The sequence below is a fragment of the Falco biarmicus genome, chromosome Z, assembly GCF_023638135.1.
Source record: "Falco biarmicus isolate bFalBia1 chromosome Z, bFalBia1.pri, whole genome shotgun sequence".
NCBI classification, from domain to species: Eukaryota; Metazoa; Chordata; class Aves; order Falconiformes; family Falconidae; genus Falco; species Falco biarmicus.
Genome location: NC_079311.1, coordinates 45,948,400 through 45,971,410, shown reverse-complemented (window position 1 = coordinate 45,971,410; position 23,011 = coordinate 45,948,400). Strand labels below are relative to the sequence as shown.

The following is a 23,011-nucleotide window of genomic DNA, read 5'->3' as shown; positions in this document are numbered from 1 at the left end:
ATGTGCATGTACATGCACACACACACATGCACAGACATATAAAACAGCAATTTATTTTCTCTTTGGATTTCCAAATGTCACTGTGAAGACTTAGACAGAGCAGCATATTGTAAAGGCCTGGAGACACAATCTTAAAGAATTCACAGTAATCAGAGTGCACTTAAATTCTGCATATACTAACAAGACAAAATACTTACTAATGATCCTGCTTTAGAGACAACTGTGCTCACCTCTCTTTTCAGTCCTCTCAATTCCATAACTACACAGGGGGACATATCTGCCAGAGTCGTTTGCATCATGGCCTGTTTGGCATCTTCTGTCAAGGGTACAGAATTTTAACATATAGGGCTGACTTCTTTCCCAAGACCGTACAAACCGATGCATGCAGACTAAGCAGGAAGAAACACACTGGCCGTGCACGACAACCGGTCTGTAATTGGAGTCTGCCCTCTACAGGTTGTTTTTAAAAAAATCCTTCCCTGGCTCAACTAGCTAATGAAGATCAGTAGAAATAACAGATACTTTGTTTTCTTTAATCCAAAAATTATATATAATCAATATATCTTAATCACACTCAGGGGTGATAGAAGTTTTCACCGTTCTTTTTTTTGGACTGCCATTGTATGTCTACGTTCCCAGAGAACTAACAAGCAATATACAGAATTTTGAAGGTATTTTTTTCCTTATGCAAAATCAGAGGCTAGGTACCTGCTGAATATAAAAATGCACTTGAAGTGAAAAAATACTATAATTGGTTAGCTAGAGTTTACAGTTGAAGTTTCTTCAGGAAAATAATCGTGCATTAGCACTGAAGAGCTTGTCCCAACATTACAAGGTTAATTGATTGTTAGCTGGAGACCTTCCTCTCTGTCATTCCTGACCACCTTGGCTGCACTAGAACAATCCCATCCCAATTTTTGCTGTTCTTGTAGCAGTTCTGGTCCACTTGCACCACAGTGCTTAAATTTACAAGCAGAGTTACCACTGTCAGGGTAGTTCAAGGTATCTGCTGATATGGCAAATGCTTTGGCACATACGTAACTCCTCTGACAAGGATGTTCCAATTGGCTTTACTAGGGCTGATCACTTGCGAAAAGCAGGTGTGTGTTAGCATAGAGCCATACATATGTGTATGTCTATAAAATGTGTATTTCTGCATTCTGTGAGTTTTCTTCAGTAAAGTGTTTCGGGATTAACTGAGAGGTTTACATGCATCTTTTATTACTTTATTGGAATTTTTTTATCTAAATCCCTTCATGAAATTTTAGAAATCAGAACTATATCAAGAAACTCATACTTTCTAACACATGCAGCACCCTGATGCCTGTTGTGCTTTCTTAATTGCTCAAGTATTTTTTGCCACTTAGTAATAGCAAAACATTCAGGTTTAGTGTCTTACATTAAGACAGAAAGAGTCTGTTGAACTACAGCTCTGTCTTGGAGGTACAACTCCCATTTCTGCCAGTTTCTTCATCCTTGTTCTAGTAAAACTGTCATTGCCTGAAGCATTCTGGAGAGAGAACATGTTGGGGGAAAAACAAGCACACAAACAAAAGAACTAGCAGGATTTAGTTTTTAGATTTACATTATTTTTTCTTTAAATGGTTCAGAATAAAAATGGCTGGGTTCAAGTATGCTAAGCTAAATGCATTCCAGCAAACCATAGTGATTCCCCCACCCATCAGATTAGCCAAGAATAGGAAGAGTGCAAAGGGATATGCTAACAGGCATTGCTGAAAGATAGTAGATGGCTCACCTTTTGCTACTAAATTTGCTTGATCTTCTGTCTTTTTCAATCCTAGCCCATTACTAGGCATGGTACACGACAACACTACCCCCCTCTCTCCTTTCTCAGCCTTTCAGTGCGCTGTTTGTACTGTGGCGAGCAGGGTGGGAAATTAGCATTGCTGTTCCTGGCTGAAGAGGAAGGAGGATCTTTGCACCCATTTCATCTCTTCTGCAGAACAGTTGCTGTCTGCTCTCCATTTGACTTTCTCTGCTCTGAATCTAATAAGCAGATCTGCAGAGAAGCCAGGCAGATATCTGCAGACATGCAGATATTTCCAGCAAGACACGGCAGTCATAAAATTGCTCTGTGCAAATTATTAACCTTCTTTTGATGACTACATAAAAAGAGTTACTGGTTAACTGTAATCTGTGCTGTATATCATTACAGAAAATGTGATCATTTTATTACAGTGCAATGAAAAAGTTTGAAGCTAACAATTACAAATTCCTGGTCTTTCTGCAATGTTGACTGTACAAGTTATTTTTTTGCTAGAATAATAGTCTCTTTTTCCAAGGCTACCACACACAGTTCACAGAAGGATAATTTACTTCCCACCTTTAATTTGTAGTCACATCTCTTGCACAATGATATACAGGACAGAGAGGGTTCTGTAAATCTTCAGGGTTCTTGGTCAGATCTCTAGATCTGGGTGACCTGTTCACAGTCTGATGAATCATGTCTTCTTTTCCGGTAGGGACTTGCTCTACTGAACCATAAACTGTCCAGTTAATTTGTAGGCAGCAATTTAGAGAAGGAGGCAAACTTTCATTTGGGGGAATTCCCTTCCCATGAGCCCTTTACTCGTGTAGAGGGATCAGAGTTTTCCTTGTGGATTTCCCGGGGGGAAACAGAAGAACAGATGTGCCGATACTGAGGTTTTGTTCTTCCATCACCAGAGACCCCCAGAAGTGCTTCACTGGCACATCCATGAGACCAGCCCACTCTGAAATTGTTCTGGCCTGCTGGGCGTCACATCAGGCTTACTGCTACTAGAGAATAAAAATGCCCAGTTAACTCAAAGGCAGACTCAGATTCATATGCAGTAAAAGGCAATCTGTTACTGAGACCTTTCTTAATAGCTTTGCAAGCCATACGTATTGGAGAGCTCCTAACCTTAGTGTTGCTGTTTTCAGGCTTGACAGTGAAGAGAAGGAAACCATGTGCAAGGGAGTTCACAAAGTGAGGGCAATAAGACACAGTTGTATTTATTATTCTTTTTCCATTAAAAAAAAAAAAAAAAAGATGCATGCTGAAAACACTGTGTATATATATTATATTCGACAGAGGATAAGAAAGGAAAAGAAATGGAAGAGCAAGTATGTAAGCATTTTTTCCAGGATCCTGCTCATGACCCTTGTCACAAGCACAGTTCCGCTCTTGGGGCACAATCTCCTTAGCACTGCTGGAAATTAGGTAGCAAGATTACTGTGCTTGGAGGGTCTTTCAGTAAAATATGTTGGGAGTTCAAGGAGGAATGGTCTAGGAAAGCTGCTAGGCCTGTAGTATTCTTCTTGAATAAAATCACAAAAAATTAGCCAGCCATATTTTTTTATTACCACTTTCATACTTTCATACATACAGATGCTTTCTTCATACTAGGTGTGGAATTTAAACAAGGATACATGTTTGTTTGTACATAACCCCAGAAACAAATGCTAACAGACTCTCCTTGCCTCTACCAAATAGCAATAATAATAACTCAGGCACTGTATAAGTTCTGTACAGTAGGTAACACATTTCTTTCCCCCCTGCCCTTCCTCTCCTGGAACATGGGAAGGAAACACTGCAGGATGGGAAGATCACATGCAGGATCAGGTCCCATGTGAACAAATGATTTCTCATTATGTCACTTCACTGTGCCTGGTCAGTGCAGATGACAGTCCAAAGAGATGTCAGCAGAGACATGAGATGCGAGGACAAGCGATGTGGGGGACAGATGGTGCTGAAAAGGTGCTGTCTTGCAGGACTAGAGTCCCACAACTGTGCGTGATCTCTCAAGTGTGCTGATCCTCATGCTTTTTGTTCTGCAGTCATGTTCCTTGTTTCCCCAGCTGAAGAATATGAGTACTGTGTACTGATGTTATCTTCTGTTGCTTCCAACAAGTTCTTCACCTTCTTATTTAACCTATGTCTTCTTTCCAAGCGAGAATATCCAGGTTTCGGTTGGATCTATTTTAAGGTGAATTAATTAACCAGCATAATAATACATTCCTGTTTTTAACTCTTCTATTTGTTTTATTCTAACATCATTATAAAGTATATGTAACAACACCAGTAATATGCGTTTCTTTCTCCCCCACCATCTTTCTTATTTTCATTGCAGGGAAACTTACCTCCTGATTATCGGATAAGTCTGATTGATATTGGTTTGGTGATAGAGTACCTGATGGGAGGAGCATATCGCTGCAATTACACCCGAAAGCGGTTCAGAACACTGTACCACAATTTATTTGGGCCCAAGAGGGTAAGGAGCAAGTTATTTGCCATCTGTATGACTGCATCCACTGGTAGGGATTACCATGACTTCTTAGATGGTTCCAGGCTGGGGAGATCTGCAAGTACACACCATTCAGTCAATAGATTTCCATTATGTGTATAGCAGCTATTTTACCACAGCACACCATAAGTCAGCCACTGATACAAGCTACGTTTTTTATGAATTTAATGAAATAATTACTGGGTTCTGCTGCCCTGCTGAGACCAGGACATAAACAGTCTCCTCTGGCTCTAAAATCTGTAATTATGAATATCCACAGATTTTGAAAGACAAGTCTTTTGACCTGTACCAATAATACCATAGAACCCCTGAGTCAGCCTTGAAAAAACTTGCATTTTGATAGATGCATTTCCTATCTCATGGCTCATCTTCTCGATTGTGGCCTGAAGGTATCAGGGCAAAGAAACCCGTAATTCAGAATTGGCTTTATTAGCTGGATGTGGTTCCAGCAGACTCAATGGGCTCATGGCAAAAACACGGTTCCGTGTTTTTGTGGTTTTCATGTTTGATAGATAACAATACTGTGAATCCAAAGTAAGTTTGCTACCTTTCTAAAACATAAAAGATACATATTGTCATCCATAATGCTGCTAAACCAATCCAGCATGAACAAAATTCTCTTCAGTTCTTCCCCACAAGATTTGTACTTTTTTCTTTGCCTATTTTTAGGTCACATTTTCATTTCCTCTCTCAGTTCAGATTTTAGCAATACACACCACTGAATATTGTTCTAAGTGTCTATAAAGAGCAACAGCTCTGTGAAACAGTTACAGCCCACCTGAAACGGCTTCGTTTGTTTCCCTACACTTTCATTCTTCACTTTTGAGAGGAAAGGTAGCAACTATAGCTGCTGGGAGAGGCTTTTTTTTCCATTAATCACTCCATCAAGAAAAGCGTTTCAGTAGCGATTTCACAGATACTGAACCAACATACAAAACAGCTTCACAGCAGTCAATGAAAGTCTGCCAGGGAAATGGCCAAAATACTGATGTACTCCAAAGAAATCCATTCATGCCTTAGCAGTAATTCCTATATCTTTTTCACTAGAACAGCCCCAAACCAGCTGTCATTTGTACCTGAATCCAAATGTGTGTCTTCTGTTGTGTTTTCTGGTGAAATATGGTGAAACTGAAGGTCGAATTAAATATATGTAGATATATATATAAAAAAATAATTTGATTGGTGTGTATATATATTATATTACATTAAATTACAATGCATTACATATATTTTATCTATATTACATTATATATTGTCTATTATATACTCTATATTATACATCATGTTACACAATTACAAATGTATATATGTATCTATGCATGTATACACATATAGTTGTACTTTTTCATCACCCTTCTGGGAGGAATAACATTTTTCTATCTTTTTTGTACAGCCAAAAGCCCTGAAACTGTTAGGAATGGAGGTAGGTGTCCTGTGATAAATCTTAATGTCTTTTCAATCTTTTACAAACATATGGTATATAAAGATAATGTTTAAATTCACTGTAATGAAGGTACCAATAGTTGTTTTCAAGTTTTGTATGAGAAATTGCCACACAAATTGTATTTTTCATCCAGATAACTTGTGTACACAAGGGTTAGATTATTAAACATTTCTTAAAACTCCAGTGAATAGACAAGAGAAAAGAAGGCTCTGTCCCCTCTATGCATAAATTTTCTTTTCATTAAGATTAAAATAAATGTCTCAGTTTGTCAGGCCAAGGAAAATTTCAGTTAAGATAACTACATAAGTTTAAAACCTGCTCAGGGAAATGAAGCAGTTCCAGAGAATGATGCAGAAATCTTTACATGGGCCAAATTTCTGTGTTTTCTTGACACTTTTGGCTACCCCAATGCTTCAAGGAGATAGTAATGTTTTCTTGTTTGTGTATTTTGTACAACTTTCATTTTGCTGTCCACAGATGCAGCACGAAATAGGTCAGCTCATCTGACAAAAGCAATAGGCTAAAATGGGAAAGAAACTAAAGGCAATAGAAACAGCAAAGAGCTGGAGGAAGAAAGGATAAACAAGGGATACAGAGGCAGAATGGGTGTGAAGAAAGGAGGTTCTGACTCATGTGAGAAAACAAAGGGAGAAAACATGAGAATACTCAGGGAGAGAGTCTTCAGCAGACCAGAACACCCCCTGGATATGTACTTTCTGGGGGTGGAGCAAGGTGGATGCATTACAACAGATGTTATATTTGGAGCGAACTTCTAGTTTTATTTTAATGGTGACTTTTCCAAAATTATTCTGGTTATTGTGTGCTTGTGCTCTGTGTTCTTAGGGAGAAAGAACAGTTTGGAGTGATAGTCCAAAGTTCTTTTTCCCTGTGTTTAGATATTGGGTTACAAAATTCTTAATTCCAGTGTAGGCACCAGTACTTTTTTCATCGTTTTTCTGTATTAAATATTTTGTCCAAAAAAGTCGAAGGGGCTGGCCTGCAGGGAATGCATTTGACATCTCAAGTACTGACTCCAGTGCATTGTGTGAATTAATTCAGTTCCTTCACTGGTGAAAAATTTCTTTACAATTCTCACAGGATGATGTCCCTTTGCGGCGAGGAAGAAAAACAACAAAAAAAAGAGAAGAAGAAGTTGATATTGATTTGGATGACCCTGAAATCAATCATTTCCCCTTCCCATTCCATGAGCTGATGGTGTGGGCTGTGCTGATGAAGCGTCAGAAGATGGCCCTCTTCTTTTGGCAGCATGGGGAAGAGGCTATGGCTAAAGCACTGGTGGCCTGTAAACTCTGCAAAGCCATGGCCCATGAAGCATCAGAAAATGACATGGTGGATGACATATCCCAAGAGTTGAACCATAATTCCAGGTGAATTTTCTTTCATGCACACTTTCCTGGATTTTTTTTTTTTTAAAGGGGGGGAGGGGGGAGGGTGCTGAACCTGCCTGAAATTTGTTTCTCTGTACCTTGCTTTCATTTCTAACTTGTAAGGAGAATGCTGACCCTTTAGAGAAAGTCTGAATGGCTTTTGAACACTCTGTATGCCAGAGAAGCAGAGTTGCTAGCAATATAACTTTTGAAATGAGAAGGTATCAAAAAGGCAATGAAATATCTCCATTGTCTATGTGTTCTTCCTGAGGCCTCAAGAGTCAGGCTGCAACTTTTCCCTGTGCTTTTTCAAGACACTTTGTTCATCCCAAGAAGAACAATTTCTGAAATCCTTACAAACATAATATTCAAGTGGAAGTGTTAACTAACCAAGAGCTCATGCTTAGATGAGCAAGCCGAGGTACTAGATTCCATAATAACCTCTCCTGATGTTAAAAGTCTGAGACACAGAATTGTAAAAAGGGTGTTGACACTGCTTTTTCCAGGAGGCTTGACCACAAAGCCATGGGCAGACAGCACAGAAGCAATCCTCTGAGCTGCAGATAACCAGAGGATTTCAGCTCGAAAATGTCAGGGAGGTAGGCAGGCAGGTGGGAGCAGACAGCTAGTAGGTGTGGGTGCTCATCACTGCTAAGTCCAGGCACTTATTTATATGCCTACTATGAGCCACTCACATTTGAAAATGTGGGTTTCCATGTGTACAGTCAGCATCACGATTTGCATGATGGAAGGTGATGCCCCCCTTGCAGAGGCTGTAGTTGCAAAGGGGTGTTTCCTGCTTGGGCTAATGGGAATGAAAAAATGTTGCAGGGACTTCGGCCAGTTGGCGGTGGAGCTGTTGGACCAATCATACAAGCAGGACGAGCAACTGGCAATGAAACTGCTGACCTATGAGCTGAAGAACTGGAGCAACGCCACATGCCTGCAGCTCGCAGTGGCAGCCAAGCACAGGGACTTCATTGCTCACACTTGTAGCCAAATGCTGCTCACAGACATGTGGATGGGTCGTCTCCGGATGCGCAAAAATTCTGGCCTGAAGGTCAGCGCTGTTTTAAAATAAAATTAACAGTCAGAGGAGTTCTGATAGGTGGTGACAGGGCTCACAATGCATGAGTAATAACTGGCTCAATTTACCATATTTCAGGTGCTTATTTGTAGTGTTGTAAAGCAAGGTATATTCTCCCTGTGTTCAGTTTTTCAGCAGAGAGCTTATCACAAACCCAAGTTCAAAGCACATTACTTGGTTTGTTTGTTGTCTTTCTCAAAGCCCCCTCCAGCATCACTGAGAGTTACCAGAATAAGAATTGAGCCAGGAGGTTAGTATGTCACCCTGCCTGGATACTTCAGAGTTAGACAAGAAGTTTTTAAGGAAAAATGAAGAAAAAGGATGTGTAAGTGAATTAACTACTGATGGAAGGTGCTGATGCAACAACCTTCCCCGGAACAGACCAAAGAAAGCATTACAAATTTTCTTGCAATCCCCTGCCAATCCTCTGATGGCTGACCTGAAGGGACTACCTTAGAGGGTCTAAAGAATAATCCGATTTTCAATTTTAAGCTTTACTTCCACAGTCAGCGAAAGAGAGCAAGGTGAATTCTGGGAGGTGAATTTGTGTCCATGGGTTGGCATCTTTCACCTTCACTGAAGTACTCACCAGTCAGTAAATAACCAGGAATTGCCTCTTCCTCCCAGATGACTGAAAAATATTTTCAGTGTAAGGGTTCTCTCTCCTGTAGTAATCATGTGTGTGAGAAGTGGTAATTGTTCAGCTGTTTTGCTGTGTGAAAAGATGTTCAGTAATGGTGAGAATGCTTATGAGTATGTGCATCGTTATCGTTTTGGGTCTAATCCAGTGACAGTGACAAATGAGAGTAAATGGCTGGTAGCATTCTCATCATCCAGATGATGCAGAAGAAGCTGTGCATAAATATTGTTCTGCTTGCAGATAGAAAGCATTCTCATATTTGGAGACATCTTTACTACCTATTCTTCTGACTCAATTTGCAGGCCCACTGCCCTTCAGAGGGACTGCTGCCATGTTCGCTGCTTGGCTTTGCAGATATTCAACCTGGGTTTATGGCGATCAGTCCATTTCCCACTGCATGCTTTCTTCTTCTGCATGTAGGAAGCATGACAATAAGTAGGATTGCAACCCTGGACTTCAGGAAAGCTAACTTTGGCCTCTTCAAGGACCTATGTGGAGGAATCCCAGTGGGTTAGGGCTCTGGAAGGTAGAGGGGGTCCAAGAGAACTAGATAATATTCAACCATCATTTCATCCAAGCTCGAGAGGTGCATCCCTATGAGTAAGAAATCAAACACAGGATGCAGGAGACCTGCATGGATGAGCAAGGAGCTTCTGGCAAAACTCAAACAGAAGGAGGTTTATGGGAAGTGGAAAAAAGGACAGGCCACTTGGGAGGAATATAGGAATGTTGTCAGAACATGCAGGGAGGCAATGAGGAAGGCTAAGGTCCATTTGGAATTACATATGGTGGGGGTTGTCAAGGACAACAAGATCTTCTTCAAGTACATCAGTAGCTAAAGGATGTCTAGGGAAAATGTGAAAATGTGTGCCTGCTGCTGAATGAGGTTGGTGCCCTGGTGATGAAGGACACAAAGAAGGTGGAGTCACTGGATGCCGCCTTTGCTTCAGTCTTCACTGCCAAGGCTGGCCCTCCAGTTTCCCAGACCCTGGAGGCAAGAGAGGAAGTCTGGAGAAAGGAGGACTTTCCCTTGGTTGAGGAGGGTCAGGTTGGAGATTACTTAAGCAAACTTGACACTCACAAATCCATGGGCCCTGATGGGATGTACCCTCTAGTGCTGAGGGAGCTGGCAGATGTTACTGCTAAGCCAGTCTCCATCCTCTTTGAAAGGTCATGGAGAACAGGAGGGGTGCCTGAGGACTGGAGGAAAGCCAATGTCACTTCAAAAAGGGCAAGAAGGAGGACCCAGGAAACTACAGGCTGGTCAGCTTCACCTCCATCCCTGGAAAGGTGGTGGCAAAGCTTATCCTGGAGGTCATCTCTAAGCATGTGGAGGAAAAGGTTATCAGGTGTAGTCAATATGGATTCACCCAGGGGAAAACATGCTTGACCAACCTGATAGCCTTCTGTGCTGGAACGCCTGGCCGGGTGGATGAGGGGAGAGCAGTGGGTGTTGTGTGCCCTGCCCTCAGCAAGGCTCTTGCCCCTGTCTCCCACAGCCGCCCCAGGTGAGCGCAGGCCGGGTGGGCTGGGCGCGTGGGCAGGGAGGTGGGCTGAGACCTGGCTGATGGCAGAGCCCAGAGGGCTGTGACCAGCGGCGCAGCCCAGCTGGGGGCCCGCAGCCAGCGCTGTGCCCCGGGGCTCAGCACCGGGTCCCGTCCTGCTCAGCCCACCCCCCAGCGCCCTGGGTGAAGGGGCAGAGCGTGCCCGCAGCGAGTTTGCTGGTGGTACAGCGCTGGGAGGGCGGCTGATACCCCGGGGGCTGCGCTGCCGTTCGGCGGGGCCCGGGCAGGCTGGGCAGTGGGGCAGGGGGGGCGTCATGAAGCTCAGCAAAGGCAGGGGTAGGGTCCTGCGCCGGGGGGGAGCGACCCCACGCACCAGCACAGGCTGGGAGCTCCCTTTCAGCTTATTGTAACATCAGGGCTTCACAAGGATCCTTTACTCAGTTTCTAGTCTCTGTTTTACTTCACTGAAGCTCGTTAGCAGGGCCTGTTTACAGCTAAAGCAGGCTACAAGCTACATGAGCAAGAAGCAGCATGGCAAATAAATAAATTTGCAAACATGAGTCATGAATTATTTCCCATGAACAGTTTTCTTCTGTTGAAATTAGCAAATGGCAAGAAGGCTGAAACTAATCCTTTAGAGTCTCGCTGGGGATGTATAGCACCAGTGGGAAGGGGAGAGGCAACTCTTCATCCTGCCAGTTCTTAGAAATATCCTTTCTGGGCAGCCAGGCCTGCCCATAATCCCCTCTCTGTGGATACATCCTTCTGCAACAAGCTGAGTGCAGGTAGCCTGGTGCTGAGCTCTTCCAAGGCTGGGCACACCATTTTTGTACACTAACTGCTCCTAATTGCAGTACTTTAGGTGGTTTCAACAACACACATGCTATCAATATGACAAGCATGAGCAGTCACCCTGCCTGACCTGCCAAAAAATTATCTGGTTTCACTGTCATTTAAGGACAGATGTATAATAAAATCATTTTCCAAAAAATTACAAGCAAAACCAGGAAAAAATATTGCGCTTGTGAATACAGACAGGCTGCTTCTTTTGGTATTATTATGATAACTCTTCAGTTATACTACTGATTTAGCCCCAAGCATTGTTTATTGTATATATCCACACAAGGAAATTTTAATGGTTTCTGCACTCCCACATCTTAAGAGAGGGAAGGCAGGAAAGGCAGAGCTGGTGTTAATGTCAACATTGCACAGCTGCTAGGTTACTGAAGCTAAATCTAAGGGGACTTCATAGCTAAGCACATTAACATTTGCTATTGCTGGCTTTGTCTTATCTCCTCAGATCCACACACGCTTACCCCTTGAGTACCTGCATGCATTAAGTATGGACATGGAGAGCTTGAGACCTATTAATCCTCACTGTAGAAATTAATACTGCTTGTGTGTCATTTATGTAGATCTTGTCTATTATGTAAAATGCAGAAATTTGCACGTCCAAGGTCTGAACAAACCCATAGTCCCACCTACCATTTACCTTATGAAATATTTTGTAAATATATCCTGGTACTTAACAATATGCATGTGATGAGCAAGCAGATAAAATACTCAAGACAGGCAATTAGCCATAGCACTCACAGCAATGCTAATAGAAGTCACGTACTTTGTTTCACTACACAGCTCTGATAACATTACCCCAAGTGACAAATATTGTATTGTCATAGAAACTCTCTCACACACACACACAGAGTAGCTTTAGTTTCCTGAATGTCCTGAGGGAGTTGTTCCATTGATACTAAGTAACCATCATGATTGTAATGTGTTTACTGTGATGATTATTGTTATCGTTATTATTGCTTTAGGTAATTCTAGGAATTCTACTTCCTCCTTCAATCCTCAGCTTGGAGTTCAAGAACAAAGATGATATGCCTTACATGTCCCAAGCTAATGAGATCCATCTTCAAGAGAAGGAGCCAGAGGAACCAGAGAAGCCAGTGAAAGAAAAAGAGGAGGAGGACATGGAACTCACTGTAAGTGCTGTCAATAAATCACCAGCCTCAGTGCTGTCAGTTTGTTATTCCCACCTCTGCAGGCTGTCTGATGACTAAATTTAGCAGATAACGGGACACCACTGTTAACACTCCCTTCTCCTCCATGGGACTCAAACCAAACAAGCTGGCATCATTGTGTCTCGATGTTGCAGCAGTACATGGTGATGCTGAAGTATCATGTTGTGATGTCATATCCTCATATTTTGATTCAATCTGATGCCGTGTTTTGTGAAATAAATTCATGAGATTTCAGAATTGAAAGCACTCGGCCATGACAGATGAGTGGGCCTACCTGGTACAAAGCTCACTAAGTCTTCCTTTCAATGGAAATGCCCAAAGAGTTGTAGAAGCTAGAGATTTTTTCTATTTTTTTTCTTTTGGTTAACTTCATTAAAAGGCAAGTAAGTGTGCAAACAGGCAAGAAGAATTATGAAAATGTTTTTCAGAATTCTTTATGAATTTGTGGTCATTGCCTCTCACACATACACATACATGCAGTTTTTAATCCACTGAAGATATTATCAAGCAGCTAGACAGCTCAGTCCCCCAGTACTACTGCAACCCAGCAGAATTGTGTAAGGAAGGACTTGTCTGTGGTAGTAACATAGCCTTAGACAAATAATTTGCACCACAAAGTGAATCAGATAGCTAAAGCCCTGAAAACTATAGAAGCCACCTACTTCTGGTGTCTTGTTCTCAGACTTGTTTGGCATTTTTGCATTTGGGCAATTATGATATGAGCTATCAGACCTGCCTTAGCTTAGTTTGGTTTGCTTTGGTTTGGGTTTGATTGTGGTGTCTTTGAAAGGCTTAAAACTCAACCCCTGTTGATCAAGGTCAGGATAGAGGCATGGAAGTGAAAGGGATTTTCCTGGTGAATTTACAAATAAATAAATAAATAATACCACAACATCAACAAAAACAACAAAAACCAGACTGTTTCTCACAGGCCAACAGCAGGAGCTGCCCACAGGACCCCGTCTGCAGGCAGGCAGAAGGACCTGCCTACAGGACCCAATATGCAGGCAAGCCGAAGGAGCAGCCCACAAGACCCACCTACAGGACTCGTTTGCAGGCAAGAACCTGGTCGTTGGGAAGGACCAGAAGGCAGAATAGCAGCAATGGGCCATTTTCTGCTCGTTAGCTATTAATTGAAATTTACTGTCCCTGGCTTCTGATCCAATTATGAAGTGCCTATTCAAATCAAATAAGCACTTTGAAAGCTGCCTTTTTCTTGGCAATGGGGAAAACTTTGGGGAGGAAGTCATTTCCATCTCTCTGCAGTTATCCCAGCTCCTGGTTTCTTGTCTACAATACTGTGTTTTCTTTTTACCTTCTGACTCCTGCTACAAGGAGGTGATGTGTGAACTGGATCTGCTTTTCCAGACGAGTCTTAGATGTTCCCTTCCTTCTCCCTTCCATGTGCTGACAGTCCTATTGCTCTTTTCAGTCATTGACTCTGTCCTTAATTCCTTCAAATTTGATGCATCATTCTAGTGAAGTTTCAGACACTTACAGCCTTTTCTATAAAATAACTTTTGGAAGAGTCCAGCAAGTTTAGAAACTGTATCTTTGGTACGCTACTGTTGACTTAATATTTCTGCATATAATCTATACTATTCTTTAGGACTTCTGACACAGCTTCTTCACTCACGTGCCTTTTAGTGGTGAGGAGAGATGACTTGCTAGCAAAGAGACTTTTGCATATATTTCTGTGGCATAGCCAGTTACATTCAGTCACTTTAAGCAGGGAAAGTGTTTCTACCTGACATGTATTACATATAAGAAAATATTTCAGATTGAAGTTTTGCATTGTTCCAGCCTTAGTCAAATGGTCTGGCATAAGTTAGGTTACATCTCTTCTCTACTGGTGAGATGATGCCTGCAAGACTGGGAAATGCCTTTGTGAAGTTTCCCTTTAGTCATGCTTATTCATACCTTATTCATACCTTATTCATAGTTCATTAAGATTAATAATTGATTGTGATGTGATATCACAAATGTTCAATCAGTTTTTGAACTCTGGCTCAGTAGACAGTCACTCACCCTAACCATAGTTTGCAACTACTGTGTTCAGAATGACCTGCATGTTTTGCTCCACATTTTTTCCTTTCAGGACAAACAAATAGATCCTTTTCATATGTGATTACTACACTTTTCTTTTATTCATTTACTTAATCAGCAAAATTTTCCATGGTTTGGGTTTCTGAGGTTTGTTCAGCTTAAAGCTTAAACAAAATTGATGAACTAAAAATCATTTTGGTCACCTCAGAAGCCCATTTCTGGTAAATAATGTATCATCCAAAAATCAGCCTCACTCTAATTCTAATCATTCCCAGTGAATGTCTCTGTATTCCTAGAATATTACACCCATATTCATTTTTATAAAAGTACTGCTAAGATAAAGAATCACATCTATTCAAGGGCTATTCATTGATTTCTTATGAAGTCTTGAGTGTCCTGCACTGCTAAGCCAAGGTGACTAATGATAGGCTGAAAAAGTCAGTTTCTTCCTCTGGACTGCACTTTGAGCAGAGTGGATGAGGTACAGGGCCACAGTGATTTTGGTGCCATCTTACACCTCATTTGCACAGAATAATGTGGTCACACAGACTACAGCAACAGTGTAATAAGTTGCGTTGGCACATCTGCATGCAAGTATGTATTTGTTTCACACTCAGAGGATCTGGTGTGTAGCTGAACATTTGGATATGCTATAAAGATGCAGTGTTTATTCACTATAAACTGCTTGTTACTCACACCTGCTTTTAACTTTATAACAGATATATGAAAGTGCTGGGCATACATTGCTTTTTAACACTTAGATGCTAGGCAACAGACTTTCCTTATAGCAGCTTCTCACAAAAACACACTTGAATACTGCTCTCATCACCGCTTCCTCAGCACCAAGGAATTTACCACAATTTATGCATGGAACTGTCAGCCATTAATCCTGAATATTAGGCATAGAGAAGCACAAGAGCACTAAACCCTAAAGTCCAGGGACATTTTGTATTTGTACAATATCCTGATCAGGGCCTTAATTAGTTGCTGAATTTTAGGTCGCTCAGAATCCCCAGCAGTCTACCCTTCTCCCAAAATAACACTGATTCTAGAAGCCATAACTTGGAGCATCCTTATCTATATTCAGTGCCTTATTGTTTGGGTATCAGAGTTCCCCAATAAATGGTCTCATTTCAGAACACAGAATAATTCATTTAAATCCTTTAGAAGATGTTTCGGTTGTTGTTTTGCTCATTTCGTTCTAATTTCCCACATCATATAGGAAGTTTGGACTTCCAGGGCATCACTAAGAGTCTGAGTTAGGACTTCAGCAGCAGCAAAGCTAGTTCTGTTGGCCTCTGGGCTCCCATTATCTCATCTGTAGTATGTATGCTTAGCCTTTTCTCCAATGGCAAGAACTGACCAAATATTATATCAGTAAAAATACAGTTCCTAAGATATGAAATATTGAAGACTAGTGTCCTTATGCCCCTGGCCCATCTCACCCACCCTCCTGGGCAATGACGCTCACAGCATCTCACATGCCAGCAGCAAGGCACCCCTTCAGCTTGTCTGGAAAGTGGCAGTGGGAGTTGATGCTGATGGTCACAAGGTAGAAGTGCTGGCCCTCGCCATAAAGAGGGATTTCCCTCTGTTTCTCCAAGGGTTTTGGAAACCCCCCATGCTGCCACCACACAACAGCCCTGGCACTCTCCGTGTCCTTCACCGAGCTCCGCAGCCAGGATGACTGAGCTCCTGGTACTTCAGCCCTGCTCCTTTGTATTCACCTTAAAGAACCACTGAGCACATCCAAATCAAATTTTACACACCTGTAACTCAAAGGCATTAAACCTTTTTTCCTACCAGTATTTCAAGACAGAGAACAGAACTACCACGGAGGCAGCATTTCCATACCTAGCATAGGATACAACAGGGTATGCAGAGAAAGGTATAGTACATCCACCCAGCTACGTACAATTTCCACACCAGTTCTGTGTGAATATGGGGTATGTCTACATGTAGTGTGTAGCTTCCACTAAGGATAAAATTTCAAAGGCCTGTGATCATTCTGGCAGAACTGAAATTGATGTTATAAATATAAATATATTACAGGATCATTAACATGTATTAATGCAAAAACTCACAATCCAAAACTGTCCAGATTCCCTATCAATGAACGGTCCTCAATTACATAAAACAAAATCTGGCCACACACCCCCGCCCCCACCCCCCCAGAAAAAAACCAAACACACCAAACTAGAGTACTGATTAGAAAAATCTCCATGTAAAACCTATGTGCACATCAATCCCCTCAGATTAAAGTGATGCAGTTGTACTGTACTGTACAATGTAGCAGAGCTGCTCTCAGGCTTACCTTGCATGACTCATGGTGAATCATGGCCAAAACTGTGTATTAGAGAAAGACATGCCACCCACACAGAGCAGCGTCTTGAGTTATTCCCACCCTATTGCTTCCTGCGGCAAGTGAAAACACATTTGTTCACATTCAGCATTGCAGCTATGCTCTTAACACAGTCACTTAGGTTATGTCTGTATGTTTCTAATGGGTAGGCTTTTCAATTTGTTAATATTATGGTATAATTAACAGTCGGGGACATCAGGTCAAATCTAATCCCCAGCCATCTCAGAGCAATTTGCCATCTTTAGCATACGGGAGGAGAGAGATCAGTATTACACGACACAATTAGTTCAGAAATAATTGTAACAAGATAAAATTACAGCACCATTATCAACAAGAAAGCAATAGCAAACAGGAAATAAGCATCCATGATCTAAAGCATAAATCCAGCTACTAAAAGAACAATCTAAAAAGATCCACAACTCACTGATTGCAGTGAGAGCTAAGGGTGTCTCAGAATTAGTAAATCCATAAAATTATGAAGGAAAGTCTGTAAAATAATCCTTTTCACTAAAACACGGCACTGCTCATTTGTTAAAGCTGCCAGCATTCATTTTCATACTGCTGCAAAATTCTTGAGCGCCAGAGGACAGCAAAGACAAAGCCTTTTAAAAAGCTAAGAAAACTGTGTAGCACCAGATGGCAGCTTTCAGTAAAACAGCATCAGGAGTTAGCACCTTCTTGGGCTATAATTTTCCAGAAGAATTTAGGTCATATTCCACCTTTTTTCCCAATAAATAATCCCTGATATAGATCAGGGAATCACCTCAGGTTTTGTAGACTTCAGGTAATGATACCTGGGGTTCTGTGAAGGTTGTGTAATCTCTGCTACTATAGTTATATTCAGTAAGTCTCATGTTCTTGCAGACTGTCTGCTTATCTAACAAGAATTCCTTCTCTGCTCAGCAGCCACTTCATCTTTTTCCTTTTTTGTGAAACTCTTGATGGACTTTCAAGGTGTTTTAGGTATTCGGTAAGAATCATCAAGAGATATATTTAATTTTTTAATACACAGTTTATCTACATTTGTGGCAACAAACTTAGAAATCTGGAGGCCTAAAAAGATAAAGGAAATAGGTAACTTCATCAAAGCAGGCTACAGTTTTAAGAGGATCGCAGCAGGTTAGTTTCAGTGCAGTATGCTTGTGTCCTGAATCTTTGTTCTATGTTATTAAAAATGTGCAGGTCAACATCTGTGTATAGTCAAATTCAGGAATATCAGGGACCACATGGAAAGTAGTAATACCAGAGGAAAAAACTTAAGTACATAAGTGAAATTAAAGATAGGGCAGTTGTATCTCAATTCTTGTAATTGTTTTCATGTTCAGGTAGCCTACGATCGATACGTGCTGCCACAAACCAAACTGTAAGAACTTACTCAGGGCACATTGACCTAAAATACACTCTCAGTCCACTATTCAAAAAATAATTGTTTCAGAAAGAACACTAAATAGATTGTGCTGTATTCCAAATACTAAGGAACACCTTCTTCTAAGTATTAATTTCAGTGACTATGTAGTTTGGTCACTCTTTCCACCTCTCTGCAGCTGACCATGAAGTTAAAAGTAAACACAATATTACTGTCTTTTGCCTGTTAGGTTTGCACTTACAGCTGAGAACTTAAGTATGGGTTTCTGGAGCTCAGCGTAGCTCTTCAGTGAGTCTGAATTGCAATGGTGACAGTGAGATCAGGCCTGACAGAGGCAGTGCATGAGCAGTCTGGAACTTCATTATGGAAAAAGCTACAATCATGCAGAAGGATCTTTCAATCCAAGGCCTTAATGCTGCAGTGAACTGTACTGGTCAGTTTTCTACCTCCATGTGAAGTTCACTGTGGGATCATTGGCTATGACAGATCCAGTGATCAATGTAAAAAAGAGTCACTGGCTTCATTGCTTCCAGTCCAGCAACTGTCAACTCATCTTTCCCCCTCTTGTTCTCTCTCAGTCTCAGCCTTATGAACTTCTCTTTGTTTAAAACCAACACTTACCTGTTTTCTGTCTGCATCTGTTTATTGTATAGAAATGCACCACAAAAAGCTGTTGTCAGGTAAAAATTTTGCTGTCCATATAGCAAAGAGGAGGAAGGTTCTCCACATCTCATTTTCTGTTCACCAGTCAAAGATTTCACACTGGTGCTGAGCGTTGCCACCAGAGCATTGGGGTTTCAGTTTACGAAGTATTAAAGAGCAGCTTCCCTGCTAAAAAAAAGATAATCTGAGAACCAAACGCTTTATACCTAGCTATGGTCACCTGGTTTTGTCCAAAGATCAAAAAATCAAAAAAGTTTTGAATAATTTCCTTCTGATATTTAAAACATAATCTTCATTTGTCTTTCACAAAGAAACAAACACAAAAATGTCCTTTCTTGTAGGCAATGCTGGGACGAGGGAATGGAGAGTCCTCAAGAAAGAAAGAGGAAGACGAAGTTCAGAGCAGGCACAGACTGATCCCTGTTGGAAGAAAGATTTATGAGTTCTACAATGCTCCCATCGTTAAATTTTGGTTTTACACAGTAAGAAATCTTCCTTGCGAAATTACTACTGTTTGGACAAATACTGAAATTGGATTAAGGCTATCTTGTGTATTTCATTGAAAGTCTGCATCTGTGTGCATTGGAGGACTTGCCCATAAATAGTTTAATAAAAATCTTTTGTAGAGGTCATCTAGCACTTGCAAACCTGTCCACGAATTTTAAAAGCCACCAATTCATTCAGGAAGTAATGGTTAAAATTTGAATGACTGTGTATGTTTTTCTTCAAATACAACAATAAATGACAGTTTACTGCAGTCAGTGCTCCCAAGGAATTCCATATAGGACAACTCCCAATAGAAGAGTTCCCAAAAGTAAGCCCAATGGGAGGCTGGACTGAATCAGGATATTGAATCATCCAATAACTGGTGAAAAAACAGAAGCAGATCACGTCTTTCCTTGGAACATTTTTTCCTTGCTCTGTTTTGACTAGTCTGCAGAGTATCTCTTAGATAAAATGTTTGTGAAACTACCCACAAGATATTAAAGACATGAGTAGCACCTTATGTACATTTTTCAGTGACAAATCCTGTCAAATAAATATAATCTCCCTGTGTTATAAAGAAACAGACCTTGCAGATGGAGCAGAGAAGAATTGTGTTGTATATGTTGACCAAAGTAAGACAGCATCAAAAACTTCACAGGGTGTTCTCACAGATAAATTAATAACTGCTATATTAAAGTTACTATGTGGATACAAAGCTTTTTGGCAATTAGTCTTCAAGAGCAGATATTAATTATTCACTATCAAGCTGGAAGCAGGGATTGGAAAGGATTCCATTTGGTTCTCTCCTACATCAGGTGCTATCTCATATTTTCAGTCAAAACTCGGATGATGGAGTAGAGATTAATTATTGAACTTGCAAATTGCACCAAAGTGTAGAAGGATGAGATTAAAAAGTAAAATGAATGCAGAAGGTAATCCTTTCAGTCTCCTTGGCGGGAGTAGTGTATCCTAGTTCAGCTTCTGCATCATGTGACAACAAGAAAAATGTTTCAAGAGGTCTGTAGAATATGACTTAAGGGGAAATATTGAAGGCAGTAAGGTTGTTTCCTCTGGAAAAAAGGTCTACAGAAGGAATGTAGTAGTCTTCAAATCTGTGTAAGTAGCTGTGGAGAGGAACAAAATGGAATAATCTCTAAGTCCTTGCTGAAAAGGACAAGTAATGGTTTTAATTGCAGCAATGCAGCTCTAGGTAAGATGTTAGGGAACAGTTTCTAACTGCTCTGAGAAGTAGTGTCATACACTGTGTAAGGAGATGGTAGAACTTCCATTATTTGTGATTTCTAGGTCTATCTTATCAAAACATACATCCACTGTGGTACACTGTAATTAATCCTGCCTTAGCACCATGGAATTGGCCAGGTGATTTCAGGTGGTCCTTCCCAGTTGTATCTTCCATTACTCTGCTGAATGCACCGAAAATCACAAAGAATGCATCCTTCTGGAGATGACTTCCTATTGAAAAATTGCCTTGCTGAAGTGCATACAGTATGTCAACAGACAGCAGGAACAACTCACATCAACTAAACTGTGGTGGACAGCTTATGCTAGCAAATAGCTCCCGTTTGGCTACTTGGATCAACTACCTGCTGGACTATGTGGCCATCAAACATTAATCAGGCCAGTGAGTCCAGAAACTGCTCATAAGCAGCCTAGTTGCATTAACAATTGCAATATGTATTATACATAACCAGAAAAGTCTTTATGCTGTAAACAGAAAGAAGTACCCTGTCTTTCCCTGTTAGTTCAGTTCTGAGATGGGAGAAAAAGATCAATACTGCATTTCCATTTAGACCTGTTCCTACAGTTTTATGTCCCGAGGCAGGTCTCGATCAAGGTCACTTATTAAAGCTGGATCTTGGCTAAACTGAACTTAAAGAGCAAAATAAGGCGGATGCTGTCTGCAGTGCCTGACCAGTTGGGTATATTGAGAAAGTCCTGGAGCCTAAAAGCAAAAGAACTTTCACATGAGAGTTAAAATTGCACAGCCTAACACACTTCTTACAAGCACACAGACAGAAATACTAATCATAGATTTCAAAATAAAACCTCCAAGTTTTACACTCCACTGTTCAAAATGCAAGAAAAGTGACTATTATTATGGCTATTGTGTGCCATCTGAAATAATCTTATACGTATCTGCTATCACTCTATAGCTATATCCACTTCCATTCTTGAAATACACGAGTAGGTTAAAGGTGGAAGTGTTTGAGTAAGTAACATTTTGGCTCAGCAGTGTTTTCTCACCCAAAGAAACTTTAGCCTTTCTCTCTGGATGTGCACTAGTTTCAAAACTCAACTACTCTGTTTTGTTTTGTGCTGTTACATTGAAAACCATGATTCATAGGTTTTGTCTCACAGATTGCTTGAGAAGAGGATGGCCTTCCGCTTTTAACTATTAGCCTTAGACTGAGATTTTAGAAGGATATAAGAGACCAAATTTCTACCTCTGAGGAGGAGGAATAGCTGCAGAGGGAATTGAAACCCAAGTAAGACTCATCTTCTAAACATGAAAACAGCTTTGCCCTAACTTTTGCGGTTTGGGGCCACTTCACTTTATAATAATCTAATTATTGCAATCAGTGAGAAAAAGGGAGGGTAGTCTCCTCTTGAAGCACTCTCCTGCTGGTACAATTTCCTTGTTTGATCCTTACCATAATGAGTATTCAAGTATTTTCTATAGAATGGAACAACATCCATAGGGAGGGTGGGGAGCAACTCACCCTAGAAACTTCTTAGCAAGCATTCCTCTCCTTAGCTTCTTCAGGTACTGCCTTCAGGGGTGAAAATGACAGCCTCTAGCTCTTTGTCAAACCATGTGAAAGCAAGAAGAGAGTTCAGTTACATCTGTAGTAGCACTTTCAAAGAACTTGAGTACCAGCATGGGCAGCTGTACTGAGGTTTGATCACAGTGTGGGATCAGGACATCCTCCTGGAAGGCAGGAGCAAGTTACAGGTATGGGGGAGGGAGAAGGAGGGTGTCACTCACTATCTGAAGGGCTTGTTTATTGGATTAAAGTGGTGCAGATTCAGCATCATTTTATTCTTAAATCAAGAAGCTTTTTTATCCTTTCTTTTCCCAAGCAAAAATTTTCAGCAATTTTCAGTAAATTTGCATTGACAAAAAAAAAAAAAACACACAAACCCAAAACCAAAAAACCCTAACACCTCATAAGAAAACCAAGAAGCAAAAGCCCCTAGTTACACTGAAAGTCTGGCGGTTTCTGTCACCTTTGTAACTTTAATGTCCCTATTCTTTTGCCATACTAACTGCAAATGCTCACCAAAGGCTGCTGAGTCAGACCAAATTAATAAATTTGCTGATAATTACTAATCAATAAGATCTAAGAGGAGGGGTGTTAGGTGACAGTATCACCTGGCTTTTTGCACTATAGTACAAGGTGTTGTTTCAGCTGGGGAGGTGTGCGTCCAGTTCTGCCTGCCCAGACAGTGTTTCTGCTAACTCGACTCACACCCAAGATGCTGACCTAAGTCAATATTGCTTTCCATTTCCTTTAGGAGTGTTAAGCGAAGACCAATCTCTAGACCTGAGCGATGCAATCCGTCATCATGCACAAACTGAAAGACAAATGAGGTCATTTCCTCCTGCCTTTTATGTAGACAAGAGCAGTGGTTCAGTTGGCTGTCTTCTCTGTGCCGATAGTTATGGCCGTTGTAAATAATTCTCTCGAGTGT

General features: G+C 41.0%; 1 protein-coding gene across 1 annotated transcript in view; it reads left to right on the top strand.

Moving 5' to 3' along the window:
- Positions 1 to 23,011, top strand: part of TRPM3 (transient receptor potential cation channel subfamily M member 3) — a 286,208-nt gene that overhangs the window by 228,767 nt on the left and 34,430 nt on the right. The window contains exons 13-19 of the mRNA XM_056325516.1: positions 4,113 to 4,253; positions 5,680 to 5,709; positions 6,829 to 7,118; positions 7,950 to 8,178; positions 12,168 to 12,335; positions 13,306 to 13,431; positions 19,153 to 19,293. Of these exons, the coding sequence (XP_056181491.1) occupies positions 4,113 to 4,253; positions 5,680 to 5,709; positions 6,829 to 7,118; positions 7,950 to 8,178; positions 12,168 to 12,335; positions 13,306 to 13,431; positions 19,153 to 19,293 (1,125 nt within the window). The remainder of the gene's footprint in view (positions 1 to 4,112; positions 4,254 to 5,679; positions 5,710 to 6,828; positions 7,119 to 7,949; positions 8,179 to 12,167; positions 12,336 to 13,305; positions 13,432 to 19,152; positions 19,294 to 23,011) is intronic.